At 43.9% G+C, this 13262-nt stretch overlaps 1 protein-coding gene across 16 annotated transcripts in view; it reads left to right on the plus strand.

Annotated features, from left to right (window-relative positions):
- RIMS1 (regulating synaptic membrane exocytosis 1) overlaps positions 1–13262 on the plus strand; it is a 423664-nt gene that overhangs the window by 305567 nt on the left and 104835 nt on the right. For 12 of the 16 annotated variants that reach the window (XM_056565844.1, XM_056565842.1, XM_056565848.1 and 9 more), the window contains 2 exons: positions 4599–4765; positions 8193–8413. The exons of the other annotated variants lie outside the window; for them this stretch is intronic. In XM_056565844.1, the coding sequence (XP_056421819.1) occupies positions 4599–4765; positions 8193–8413 (388 nt within the window). The remainder of the gene's footprint in view (positions 1–4598; positions 4766–8192; positions 8414–13262) is intronic. 16 annotated transcript variants of the gene reach the window in all.

The following is a 13262-nucleotide window of genomic DNA, read 5'->3' on the forward strand; positions in this document are numbered from 1 at the left end:
ACTAAATGTGGGGGAACTATACTGCCAACCTAATGTGGGGGAACTAAAACCTAATGTGGGGGGAACTATACTGCCAACCTAATGTGGGGGAACTATACTGCCAACCTAATGTGGGGGAACTACAGCCTAATGTGGGGGAACTACAACCTAATGTGGGGGAACTATGCTGCATACTTAAAGGGGTAGTCCACTAATAAGATATATACGTGTGCAAAGGAATTTGTTCATCGGTTTTTTTTTTTTTTAACTATAGTCCAGCCCTCCAACGGTCTGAGGGACAGTGAACTGGCCCCCTGTTTAAGAAGTTTAAGGACCCCTGCCCTATGGTCTCGTCAGGCTGTTGCCACCTCCAGGCTGGGTCGTTCTGCCACTATATGGTCTCCTCTTGCTGCCGCCAATTCCAGGCTGTGTCATTGTGCCACCATATGGTCTCCTTATGCTGTTGGCACCATAAATTTAACTTTTAAAATGTTAATCTATCTAAAATCTACAATTTAAATTTTAAAAATTTTCTTTAATATTCTCTATTGTTCTCGTCAGGCTGTTGCCACCTCCAAGATGGGTCATTCTGCCACTATATGGTCTCCTCTTGTTGCCGACAATTCCAGGCTGTGTCATTCTGCCAGATTATGGTCTCTTCATGCTGCTGCCACCTCCAGACTGTCTCATTGTGCCACCATATGGTCTCCTTATGCTGTTGGCAGCTTAAATTAAACTTTTAAAATTTTAATCTATCTAAAATCTTCAATTAAAATTTTCAAAAATATCTTTAATTTTTTTCTATTGTGAGGCCCTATGGTCTCGTCAGGCTGATGCCACCTCTAGGCTCTGTCATTGTGCCGCCATATGACTTCTTGTTATATTGGGTTTTGTGGACATACAATATTAGTTCAAAGTAAACGCTTCGAGCACCCGGGACATTAAACTTGTGAATCTAATCAAAATCTTAAAGTTAAATGAAAAAAAATTGATTTAATCTTTTCAAGACTGAGGCCCTATGGTCGTCAACGCCATATATTACCTGTGGAATTACCATAAGAATCCAATCAAACAGGTTGGAGTGATAACAATGAACCATAACTGATTAAATGAAACATTCACACTTTCACAGTCGTGGGGGGGGGGGGGGTGGGGTGGTTGGCACTGAGAGGCAGGGGCTGGAACAGGTGATAGGGATAAGATGTCTGATAGCGGGGTCCTGCCGCTGGAGACCCCCGCTATCTCGCATGCAGCACCCACCTCTAGGAGCTGCATGCAACACTGCAGCCTCGGAGTCTGCCATGTGACGTTATGCCCCGCCCCCGCAATGCAAGTCTATGGGAGGGGGCATTGCGGGGGCGGGGCATGACATCACACGGGGGTGGAGTCGTGATGTTACAATTCTCTGGCACCGTAGTTGTGACGTGGCAGACTCAGAGGCTGCAGCGCTGCGTGCAGCTCCCAGAGGTGGGTGCTGCATGCGAGATAGCGTGGGTCCCCAGCGGCGGGACCCCTGCTATCAGACATCTTATCCCCTATCCTTAGGATTGGGGATAAGATGTCTTAGGGCCAGAGTACCCCTTAAAGGGGTACTCCCATGGAAAACTTTTTTTTTTTAATCAACTGGTGCCAGAAAGTTAAACAGATTTGTAAATCACTTCTATTAAAAAATCTTAATACTTCCAGTACTTTTTAGGGGCTATATACTAAAGAGAAATCAAAAAAAGAAATGCATTTCCTCTGATGTCATGACCACAGTGTTCTCTGCTGACCTCTGCTGTCCATTTTAGGAACTGTCCAGAGCAGCATATGTTTGCTATGAGGATTTTCTCCTGTTCTGGACAGTTCCTAAAATGGACAGCAGAGGTCAGCAGAGAGCACTGTGGTCATGACATCTGAGGAAATGCATTTCTTTTTTGGATTTCTCTTTAGTATACAGCCCCTAAAAAGTACTGGAAGGATTAAGACTTTTTAATAGAAGTGATTTACAAATATGTTTAGCTTTCTGGCACCAGTTGATTTAAAAAAAATAGTTTTCCACGGGTGTACACCTTTAAGGAGTTGGGAAGGGGTGTATCAATAAAACATAAACAGCACTGCACACTGATTGGTGGGGTTGCTGGTTATTGGCACTGCTAATCAGAAAGCAATGGCCTATCCATAATATAGGCCATCAATAGTAAATAGACAGAAAACTCCTTTAGGTAAGGTTTAGAAAGGAAGTGTTTTAATAAGTAACTAAAGAAAAGAACAAGCAGGCTCAGTCTGAGGTTAGTTGAGAGATCAGCCTGTAAACATCCCCTGTGATAAAATTTAAGGCCTTTTTATTAAGGAGAATCTTGATTCCCTCTTGACAATACCATGGAATTGTGATTTATCTTCTGAAGCTCTCGTGATTAGGAATGCCTGATTTATTACATGCTTAATAGATTCTGCCCACTAATCCACTGCCTTGTATAATATACGTCATTAGGAGATTGTGCCGGGTGCTAGTATTTTTTGTTGAGTGAAAGAATCATCATTGTCATCACATTGCACCCATACAACAAAGCAGAAAATGTTTCCTCGCCTGACAGGTAAACAGCTTTAAGAACTTACTGGCAGAGTTCATCCGTAGTTAATGAAGTCACCTTTCTACTGATAGCACAACCAATTAGATTTCTTTATCATCATAAACATGGGACTCAATAAAAAATATAGCCAGCTTATCTATAGCAAATTAAACCGATTTTCACAATTTGTTAACACATTATACTATATATATTGTGTTATTGTAGTACAAGCAATTCCGTAAAGCTTTTCTTTTTCCTGAGGGTAATGAAGGGGACATCCACAGGAAAAAGAGGTTGTTTGGCACTGGAAAAAAAGAAATCGACCGTATTTTCATCCACTGAAAATGATCAGTTTTTTTTTACCATATTCGGCTGAAAATGCATCTGTAAACTTAAATGTGTGGGTGTATTTTTTCTGTTTGTGAATACACCCTAAGACTGGCTTAAAAATATACTCATGTACTCATGGCTTTAAAATATACTCATGCACCCAGTGCCTGCCACTGCCCTTCTAGCACAGCTCGCTCCGCACTTCTGGCTAATGTCTTTATACATAGGTAATGCCTGCTTAGCCATTCACTAGCCACAGCAGTGACAGTCAGTGATTGGCCAAGCAAGCATTTCCTGGGTATTGATATGTGGCCTGGAAAGTGCCAAACTGCAGGGAATGGGCATCACCAAAATGGCAACTGTGGGGGGAAAAGGCAGGTGAGTATTGCTTATAACTTAGCTTAGCTCATATTTTGTAAAGAGAGAAATGAGATGGAATATTTTTATGCATGTCGACACATTTTATTCATCCCCTTTCCTCCTAATTCTAGTAATTGCTTAAAATGTAATGTCCTCATATATTAAAGAAGCCCAAAATAAACTTTATGATATTTTTATATAATTATGATATTACTTTATGATTTATTATACTGTTGGGGCTCATGAACCCTGGCTGAGAGTTTGTACTGTTTACAGGCCACATAACAAGTGCTGAGTTGTACCTTCCATTCAGCCTGTAACATGTCGCCCTTGTACAGGTAAGGTGTTGGATACTCTAAAAATAGTAGTTTTATACTAGTTTTTAGCTTCACTGTGCAGTTAGACAGCATACATAAGCCCAAAGTATGTATAGTAGTCTTCATCTGCCAGTTTGTGCAGTGCTGAACCTCAGCCAGTCGTAAAGAGACAGTCAAAGCTATTATTGGATACTGGTTTAGTCTTATGGTTTGTGATACCAGCTGAATTGTGAAGACCACTTTTAGATTGTACGACTGTAATTTTATTTATTTTTATTTTTTAAAGTGTCAATGTCACTTGTCTCCTAGAGACATAAACACATTTTGATTGGTCGGGGTCTGAGTGCTAAGACTCTCAACGATCCAGAAAACAACCTGGGATAAGCATGCAGTAGCAAGTTTTGAATGTGCTGAGACCCTCACCGATGAGGAGAACAAGCAGGAAGCAGGGATAAGTGTGCGGTTGTGTGCTTTATTTCCCATCTCTCAGCAATCTTTGTCTCTCTGCCCCATATATTTATATTGGAGCAGAGAGCCGGGAAGTAAAGCATGCCTATCCCCGCTTGTTCCCCTGATCAGTGGGGGTCTCAGCACAATAAAAACTTTTGACATATCTATGTCATAAGTTTTTTTAAAGTGACAGTACCCATTTAAGTTTTGGTATAATGATCTAGATATGTATTTTGTAACTGGTATTTTTAGGGAATGGTCACAAATTGCGTATACGCACTGTATTTCATGCTGCCAAAAATCCGCTGTGCAGCGGGGAATACTCTGCATATTCTTCTATGAGCAAACACACAGGGCTTCCCCGCGGCAGGGCTTTGTGCACACTAAGGTTTTTAGCTGAGGCCAGGCCCCCAACCGGACTGGGACATCCAGGCCCGCCTCCAAACTTCATTGCACACATAGGGCTTCTGTGGGAAAGCCCTGTGTGTTTGCTCATAGGAGAATATGTAGCGTATTTTTCACTGTGCAGCGGATTTTAGGCAGTGTAAACTACACTGTGTAAACGCAATGTGTGACCATACACTAAAAGATTTTTCTTTTTTCCCTGCAGTACAACATGCATAAAGATCAATATCGAAGTTGTGACAATGTCTCAGCCAAATCATCTGATAGTGATGTCAGCGATGTGTCAGCCATTTCCCGAACCAGTAGTGCCTCACGTCTCAGCAGCACAAGCTTTATGTCCGAGCAATCTGAGCGTCCAAGCAGAAGGCTCTGGTGAGTAAAATGAAATGTTTTCTGTAAAAATGTAGACTTTTTATATGTAAGCAAAAAGTGTAGTGAGTGTCTAGTTGCAAAGGTATGCAGGTGAATCTGTCAGCCCACCTACACACTATGGGGGAGATCTATCAAAACCTGTCCAGAGGAAAAGTTGCTGAGTTGCCCATAGAAACCAATCAGATCGCTTCTTTCATTTTTGAAAAGGTGTCTGGAAAATGAAAGAAGTGATCTGATTGGTTGCTATGGGCAACTTTTCCTCTGGACAGGTTTTGATAAATCTCCGCTGGTGACGTGGACTGAGAGATAACTGTGCAAAAACATGAAGGTTACCTATTCTAAATCTGAGGGCTTTTACAGAAGTCATAAAATAAGGTTTTTATTTGGGACTAGAGTCTCAAGGAGGCGATACAGAGCTGGTGAATGTCGATGCCAGCAGTTTGGCCCTGCCTCCTTGACACTTCAGTCCTAAAAAAAGAAAAACGTTAATTTTAAGTCTTCTGCAAAAGCCCTAAGTTTTAGTAACATTCATATTATTGCAGGATTATCTGTCAGCCCATGTCTGCAGCTCGTACTGTGCAGATGGAAGAGCAGATTCTCTTTAATATGCTTTATGTTGAGGTTCCCAATTTTTCAAGATCCCTGCTTGCTCTCAGTGAATAGAATATTACTTGTATACATGCAGGGGACTGAACATATGTTTTGACAGTGTGGTGTTTGCAGCAGAGGAGCACAGTTTATTTGATGTTTGCATTCATTTACTGCAAGTAGAGCACTTGAAAAATTGAAGAATGCACAATGTATGTATTTATATGATTGTCCTATTATACTGTACATCATTTAGATGATGCAGTTTTTCCATTACCACAACTAGCCACCATAATCTGTGGTCTGCCTTAGGCAACCTACTGGATCAATATTTTAGCCAATAAATTAAGGTTTTTCTATTTTTCATTTTGCATACTGCAGGAACAAGGGTGTGTAACCTGTCTCAGTGGAGAGGTGGCCCCACAGCATGATTGTACAGTCATAGTGAAAAAATGATACTATGGATCCTATTCAGTCTTTAGACTATGTCTTTAGTGGAGAAAACCCAATGGTTAATAAAACTTAAATGTCAGGAACTACAGTACATAGAATTGTGTGACATATAATATTAAAACTGGCTGGCTGTCCGGGCGTTGGCTGTCCGGGCATGCTGGGAGTTGTAGTTTTGCAACATCTGAAGGGCCACAGTTTGAAGACTGCTCCCATAGACTAACATTGTTATTATTATTATTTTGCTTATCATGTTCTTCTCCCAGCTAGTTCTAGCTATCAGTCACAGTCTGAACACTTAGGGGGACGGTTATCATTGTTTGAATTATTTTTTTTCTTTAGTTTTGCTTATGTGACATATTTATCATACTAACACAGGGGGTTGATAAATTTGAAGCACATAAGCAAAACAAAAAAGTGGCAGCCGAAACTTTTGTGAGACTTTTTGGGGACTTTTTTAATTTGCTCACGTACGGAAGTTTTGTACTCCAATACAGACCTGGAGCAGACTTGCAAATTTTTGTTAGAGGTTTCTGATTTTTTATTTTTTTTTGCCTACGTGTGACACATACGTGTCGCACATCATACATTCGTAACCACTGCAAATTGAAAACTGAAATTTGCTTAGGTATGGCTGTTTGTAACTTACCCACAAAAGTCAGGCAAAAAAGTTTTGTGCACTTGGAGTAAGCAAAAAAAAAAAAAAAAGACTCTAAATACCTTGATAAATATCCCCCTTAGACCTTAATGAATCAACAAACTTTTGATGTATCTCAACAGTTTTTAAAGTGACAGGGCATATTTAAAGGGCTTGTCTATTAGGATAAAATTTAAGAAAATAAGGGGGAACACTGGGTTAAGAAAACAAAAATGCAGTAGTCTCCTCATTGCACAACCCAGTTTCATTGGTGACCAAGTGTGCCCTCTGATATATACTACTGTGTAATAGTGCATGTCTACTTAGCCAATCACTAGCCATAGTGTTGACTTGCCTCAGCCAATGATTGGCTAAGTGGTCTTTTCCTGGTGTTGACTGGTCTTTAATTTTTTGCAGAATGCTACATTTCTGAATGTATACTGTATATGGATGGTGACTGCATTTCACTTAATGTTAAATGGGTGCTGCCATTTGGAAAAAACATTTAATATAATGAAGATAAAAACATATGTATTTGTAATATATATATTGGTTAAAAATGTGTATATTTTGGTCCCTGCAGCTATTGATTGTGCAGAGACAAAATACAGGAAATGTTGGTGTGCAAGCAGGGCTCTGTACACTGAGGACAAGCAGGGCTCTGTGCACTGAGGACAAGCAGGGCTCTGTGCACTGAGGACAAGCAGGGCTCTGTACACTGAGGACAAGCAGGGCTCTGTGCAGTGAGGACAAGCAGGGCTCTGTACACTGAGGACAAGCAGGGCTCTGTGCAGTGAGGACAGGCAGGGCTCTGTACACTGAGGACAACCAGGGCTCTGTACACTGAGGACAAGCAGGGCTCTGTACACTGAGGACAAGCAGGGCTCTGTGCAGTGAGGACAAGCAGGGCTCTGTACACTGAGGACAAGCAGGGCTCTGTGCAGTGAGGACAAGCAGGGCTCTGTACACTGAGGACAACCAGGGCTCTGTACACTGAGGACAAGCAGGGCTCTGTACACTGAGGACAAGCAGGGTTTTGTACACTGAGGACAAGCAGGGCTCTGTACACTGAGGACAAGCAGGGCTCTGTACACTGAGGACAACCAGGGCTCTGTACACTGAGGACAAGCAGGGCTCTGTACACTGAGGACAAGCAGGGCTCTGTACACTGAGGACAAGCAGGGCTCTGTACACTGAGGACAAGCCGGGCTCTGTACACTGAGGACAAGCAGGGCTCTGTACACTGAGGACAAGCAGGGCTCTGTACACTGAGGACAACCAGGGCTCTGTACACTGAGGACAAGCAGGGCTCTGTACACTGCGAACAAGCAGGGCTCTGTGCAGTGAGGACTAGCAGGGCTCTGTACACTGAGGACAATCAGGACTCTGTACACTGAAGCTCTGTGACATACCCCCAGCTCACACAGCAGGCTGATTGACAAGCCAGGAGCCTGCACAGAGCCCTACTTGCCTTCCCTCACTTCCTGTATTTTGTCTCTGCACATATACACATTTGTTATACAATGTATTTTAGAAATATGGTTATTATGTTAATGTTATTGCAAATGACATGTTAACAGCAGTATCAGATATATGCTGAATGTTGTAAATTTCCCTTAAAAGACAATGAATATGACTGTATGATGCCATATTTTATTATAAGCTATACTATAACATAATATACTTCTCAGCATGTTTAACGGCTCTAGATCATCGCACGTTCAGTTTAATTTATGAATACTTTCCATGTAGGATGCAAGGCCGACGGATGGGATATTCAGGGAGAACCATTACTAAGAGCACAAGTGTAAGTGGAGAGATCTACAAGCTAGAACACAATGACGGAAGCCAGTCTGATACAGCTGTGGGTACAGTTATGACATGTGGAAAGAAAAGAAGACCAAGTTTGAGTGGCAAAATTGTTGCCATGGTGTCCCGGAGAAGTAGAAGCACATCACAGCTTAGCCAAACAGGTGAGTGGTACTGTTTTCTTCCTCATTCATTTCCAGTGAACAGTACTTGCCATTATTATTCTATAGGAGCAGGTTAAGGAAAAACAAAAGAAGACATAAGCTATGCATTGATGACCATACCGCATGTTGTAGCTGCTGTTTATAGGACTTATGGTATATGTACAATTTCCTACTGTTGCTTAGTCATGCATGCAATATATGACTTAAATATTTGAGGTGGAAAGAGCAAGGATGAGTATAAGTGTTGTTTCACCATTTCCTCCTACAGTGTTTTGGCAGATTTGGCTTACTTTTTTACTAGCTGTAAATTAGATTGAAGTAGAATTACGGTATATATTACTGTCCAAGACTGAAAACAGCTGTGTGCAGTACAGGAATTTACCAGTCTCCGTATATCTTACTCATTGTGACTGCGCACCTATTTATGATAAATACATCTTTAAAGGCTTTGCCCAAATTCCCAACCATTTTGTTATTGTCGTTATGCATCTTAAATGAATTACAAGGAAATAGCTTTTCAATAGGTCTTAATTAAAAATGTCCTGTTGGTTTTGATCTACAATTCTATGCAAGTGTGAGGGCAAGGTTGGACTATAGGTGATTGGAGACTTATAGGTGTCACGATTCGGCAGGCTGGAGGTGGATCCTCTGTGTCAGCGAGGGATTGGCGTGGACCGTGTCGGTGGACCGGTTCTATGTTGCTACTGGTATTCACCAGAGCCCGCCGCAAAGCGGGATGGTCTTGCTGCGGCAGTAGCAACCAGGTCGTATCCACCGGCAACGGCTCAACCTCGCTGACTGCTTAGAAGGCGTGGGACAGAAGGACAAGGCAGAGGCAAGGTCAGATGTAGCAGAAGGTCGGGGCAGGCGGCAAGGTTCGTAGTCAAATAGGAATAGCAGAAGGTCTGGAACACAGGCTTTGGACAACACTAAACGCTTTCACTGGCACAAGGCAACAAGATCCGGCAGGGAAGTGCAGGGGAAGTGAGGTGATATAGCCTGGGAGCAGGTGGAAGCTAATTAGGCTGATTGGGCCAGGCACCAATCATTGGTGCACTGGCCCTTTAAATCTTAGAGAGCTGGCGCGCGCGCGCCCTAAGGAGCGGAGCCGCGCGCAGCATGACATGACAGCCGGGGGCCGGGACAGGTGAGTGACTTAAGATGCGATTCGCGAGCGGGCGCGTCCCGCTGTGCGAATCGCATCCCCGCCGGCAGTGTCAGTGCAGCGCACCCGGTCAGCGGGTCTGACCGGGGCGCTGCAGAGAGAGAAACGCCGCGAGCGCTCCGGGGAGGAGCAGGGACCCGGAGCGCTCGGCGTAACAGTACCCCCCCCCCCCCCCTTAGGTCTCCCCCTTTTTTTGTCCGGCAATTGCTTCACGTGGGACGAGGACACTGGGAGCGATTGTAGGGTTTCCTCATCAAATGCAGGAGTGGGAATGGGGAGGGAGGGCAGAGGGTGAAGCTTGGCCCGGGGCAGAGTGTTACCAGGACAGAGGCTATGAGGAGGCAAAGCATAGTCCTGATAGGCTTTGGGGAGACCAGGTGTAGGAGGAGGCACCGAGGCTTGCCTGACGGGACTGGGAGGAGACGTGAGGCATTTCTTGCGGCAAGCAGGGCCCCAATTCTTGATCTCCCCGGTGGTCCAGTCAAGGGTGGGAGAATGATGCTGGAGCCATGGCAGACCGAGGAGGACTTCAGAGGTACAGTTGGGAAGGACGAACAATTCAATCTTTTCGTGATGGGGTCCAATGCACATTAAGAGGGGTTCTGTGTGGTAACGCACGGTGCAGTCCAATTTAACTCCGTTGACCGAGGAAATGTAGAGCAGCTTGACGAGACGGGTCACCGGGATGAAGAACTTATTCACCAAAGAGTCCAGAATAAAATTTCCAGAGGCACCAGAGTCCAAGCAGGCCACGGCTGAGAGGGAGGAGTTGGCAGAAGGAGAAATCCGCACGGGCACAGTGAGACGTGGAGAAGCAGACTTTGTACCAAGAGACGCCACACCCACGTGAGCTGGGTGCGTGCGTTTCCCAGACGTGGAGGACGAATAGGGCAATCCACCAAGAAATGTTCGGTACTAGCGCAGTACAGACAAAGATTTTTTTCCCTACGGCGAGTCCTCTCTTCCAGGGTCAGGCGAGACCGATCCACTTGCATAGCCTCCTAGGCGGGAGGCACAGGGGTAGATTGCAAAGGATACTGTGGGAGAGGTGCCCAGAGATCAAGGTCTTTTTCCTGGCGGAGCTCCTGGTGTCTCTCAGAAAAATGCATGTCAATGCGGGTGGCCAAATGGATAAGTTCTTGCAGGTTGGCAGCACATCCTTGATGTTACTGGATAGGCCTTTTTTAAAGGTCGCGCAGAGAGCCTCGTTATTCCAAGATAATTCGGAAGCGAGAGTACGAAATTGGATGGCGTACTCGCCTACTGAAGAATTACCCTGGACCAGGTTCAGCAGGGCAGTCTCGGCAGAAGAAGCTCGGGCTGGTTCCTCGAAGACACTACGGACTTCAGCGAAGAAGGATTGGACTGTGGCTGTGGCAGGATCATTGCGGTCCCATTGCGGCGTGGCCCAAGACAAGGCCTTTCCAGAAAGAAGACTCACTACGAACCCCACCTTAGACCGTTCTGTGGGAAATTGGTCCGACAACATCTCCATATGTAGGGAACATTGAGACAGAAAGCCACGGCAGAGTCTAGAGTCCCCATCAAATTTGTCCAGCAGGGACAAGCGGAGGCTAGGAGCGGCCACTCGCTGCAGAGGAGGTGCAGGAGCTGGCGGAGGAGATGGTTGCTGCTGTAGCAGTGGCAGAAGTTGCTGTAAGGTGGCGGTCAACTGCAACAGCTGCTGTCCTTGTTGGGCGATTTGCTGCGATTGCTGAGCGACCACCGTGGATAGGTCAGCGAGACTTGGCAGCGGCACCTCAGTGGGATCCATGACCGGATTTACTGTCACCATTCGACTGGCTGGAGGTGGATCGCATCCCCGCCGGCAGTGTCAGTGCAGCGCTCCCGGTCAGCGGGTCTGACCGGGGCGCTGCAGAGAGAGAAATGCCGCGAGCGCTCCGGGGAGGAGCAGGGACCCGGAGCGCTCGGCGTAACAATAGGTTTGCATAGGTGCTGTATAAATAAACTTCAGGAAGTTTCAATAAAAACCTATTGCAGCTACATCATTTTTCATTTATACGTAGTGGCAGAAAAAAGCTGTTTGCAAAAGTGTACATAGCCTTTAAAAACTTACCAAATATAAAAAACCTACAATCTACTAAAAACATTTTTAATTCTTATCATATGTAACATTCTTTTGCTTATCACTGTATTAGCAACACATGTGTTACATTTTTTAGTTGGCTAACACTATCAATTTGGTATACCATAATTGTGTTATGACCGGTTGGAATAAGGACTGCTGGCAATTTTTCAGTGGTATGTACTTATAAGTGAGTGGTAAAAATCACAACTGAAAACAAAATAATATCATAGGCGGATGTGTAGTAGGGTGTGATGATGTTTTTACTGTAAATAGCAGTTTTGGAATTTTGCAAAGGGTGGTATTTAGGCTTTAGTAATATGTAATGTAGCACATTTATGCCCTTATTTTGTTTTGTTACCGTGTTTACCAAACAGTGCCAGGATAGTACCAAGTCAGCGTATGCATGAAATACTGAAACAGATTTTATTCTACCTGTCTCTTGCAAAAACATGGCAACACCATACTTAGTAGCAAATACACCGTTCACTATGTTTATTTAATAGCTGTACATTCTGACTTAATGAAACTGTATGTAAATTTGGCACAAAATGGTAACGTTATAAAAGGTAAATCAGCAATCAACGAAGAGGCAGAAAATGCGGCAGCTCACCGGTAAGGTGCAAATCAAGCTTCTTTATTCTTTAAAAACATGTTGCAGATAAAGACATGTCTAATCATGAGAGAATGGATGCTTCACAACTTCAAGCAGCAAACAAACAGATAACGCCGTTTCACACAACACATGTGCTTTTACAGACCTGCCCACTTCCTGCACAGCGGCCCTGAAGTACTCGCCCCCGGTGACGTGTGCAGGACAGGTGAGTTACAATTAAAACTCCAACATGAAAGAGAAAGTGACAACATTAAAATCATAGAAAAACACTACAATCCACCTTGTCATTCAGACCTAACATACCTTGGCCTCTCGTTTTCAAGATAAGATAAGCTTCTCGTTGCAGCAACTTTCTATGCCTTTCTTCTCCGTTGTCAGTAGTAACGCTTTCCAAACCTTGGAAGCACAAGTTAGAAGTATCACTATAATGCCTCACTCTGACATAATTCAGAAATCTGGGTGCACCTTTTCCAGATTTTACAGACCAAACATGCTCCCTGAATCTAGTGAAAAGTGGTCTAATAGTGCTGCCCATATTAAAAAAAAAAACCACAGCTACATAGTATAGCATTAACTACAAACTTAGATCTGCAGCACATAAAATCCATAATTTTGAAGTCCACCCCTCCTAAATTAATGTTTTTGCAGGGTTGAAAACTGGAGCACCAGTTATAGGGCCGCACTTGTAGTTACCTCTGGGTCTGAATCCAGATAGCCAGTTCTCTGGTGTAGCACTTTTAAATCTACTCTCTTCAAGCGAATTGGACCTAAACTAGGGTCTTTTTCGATCAAAGGCCAGTTGTTCAGAATTGCTTTTTCAATAGTATTAGCTACGGGGCTAAATTTGAAGGAGAAACAAAAGCGTTCACCCTCCTCTCTTGAGGTATCATGGGAGCAGATTTGTTCCTCTTCCAAAAGGGGACCTGGAGTCGGGTGAATCAGGGCACCTGTTATATTACTTAAAGATTTTTTCTTTCTCTTC

Source organism: Hyla sarda, chromosome 3 (genome assembly GCF_029499605.1).
Source record: "Hyla sarda isolate aHylSar1 chromosome 3, aHylSar1.hap1, whole genome shotgun sequence".
Lineage (NCBI taxonomy): Eukaryota > Metazoa > Chordata > Amphibia > Anura > Hylidae > Hyla > Hyla sarda.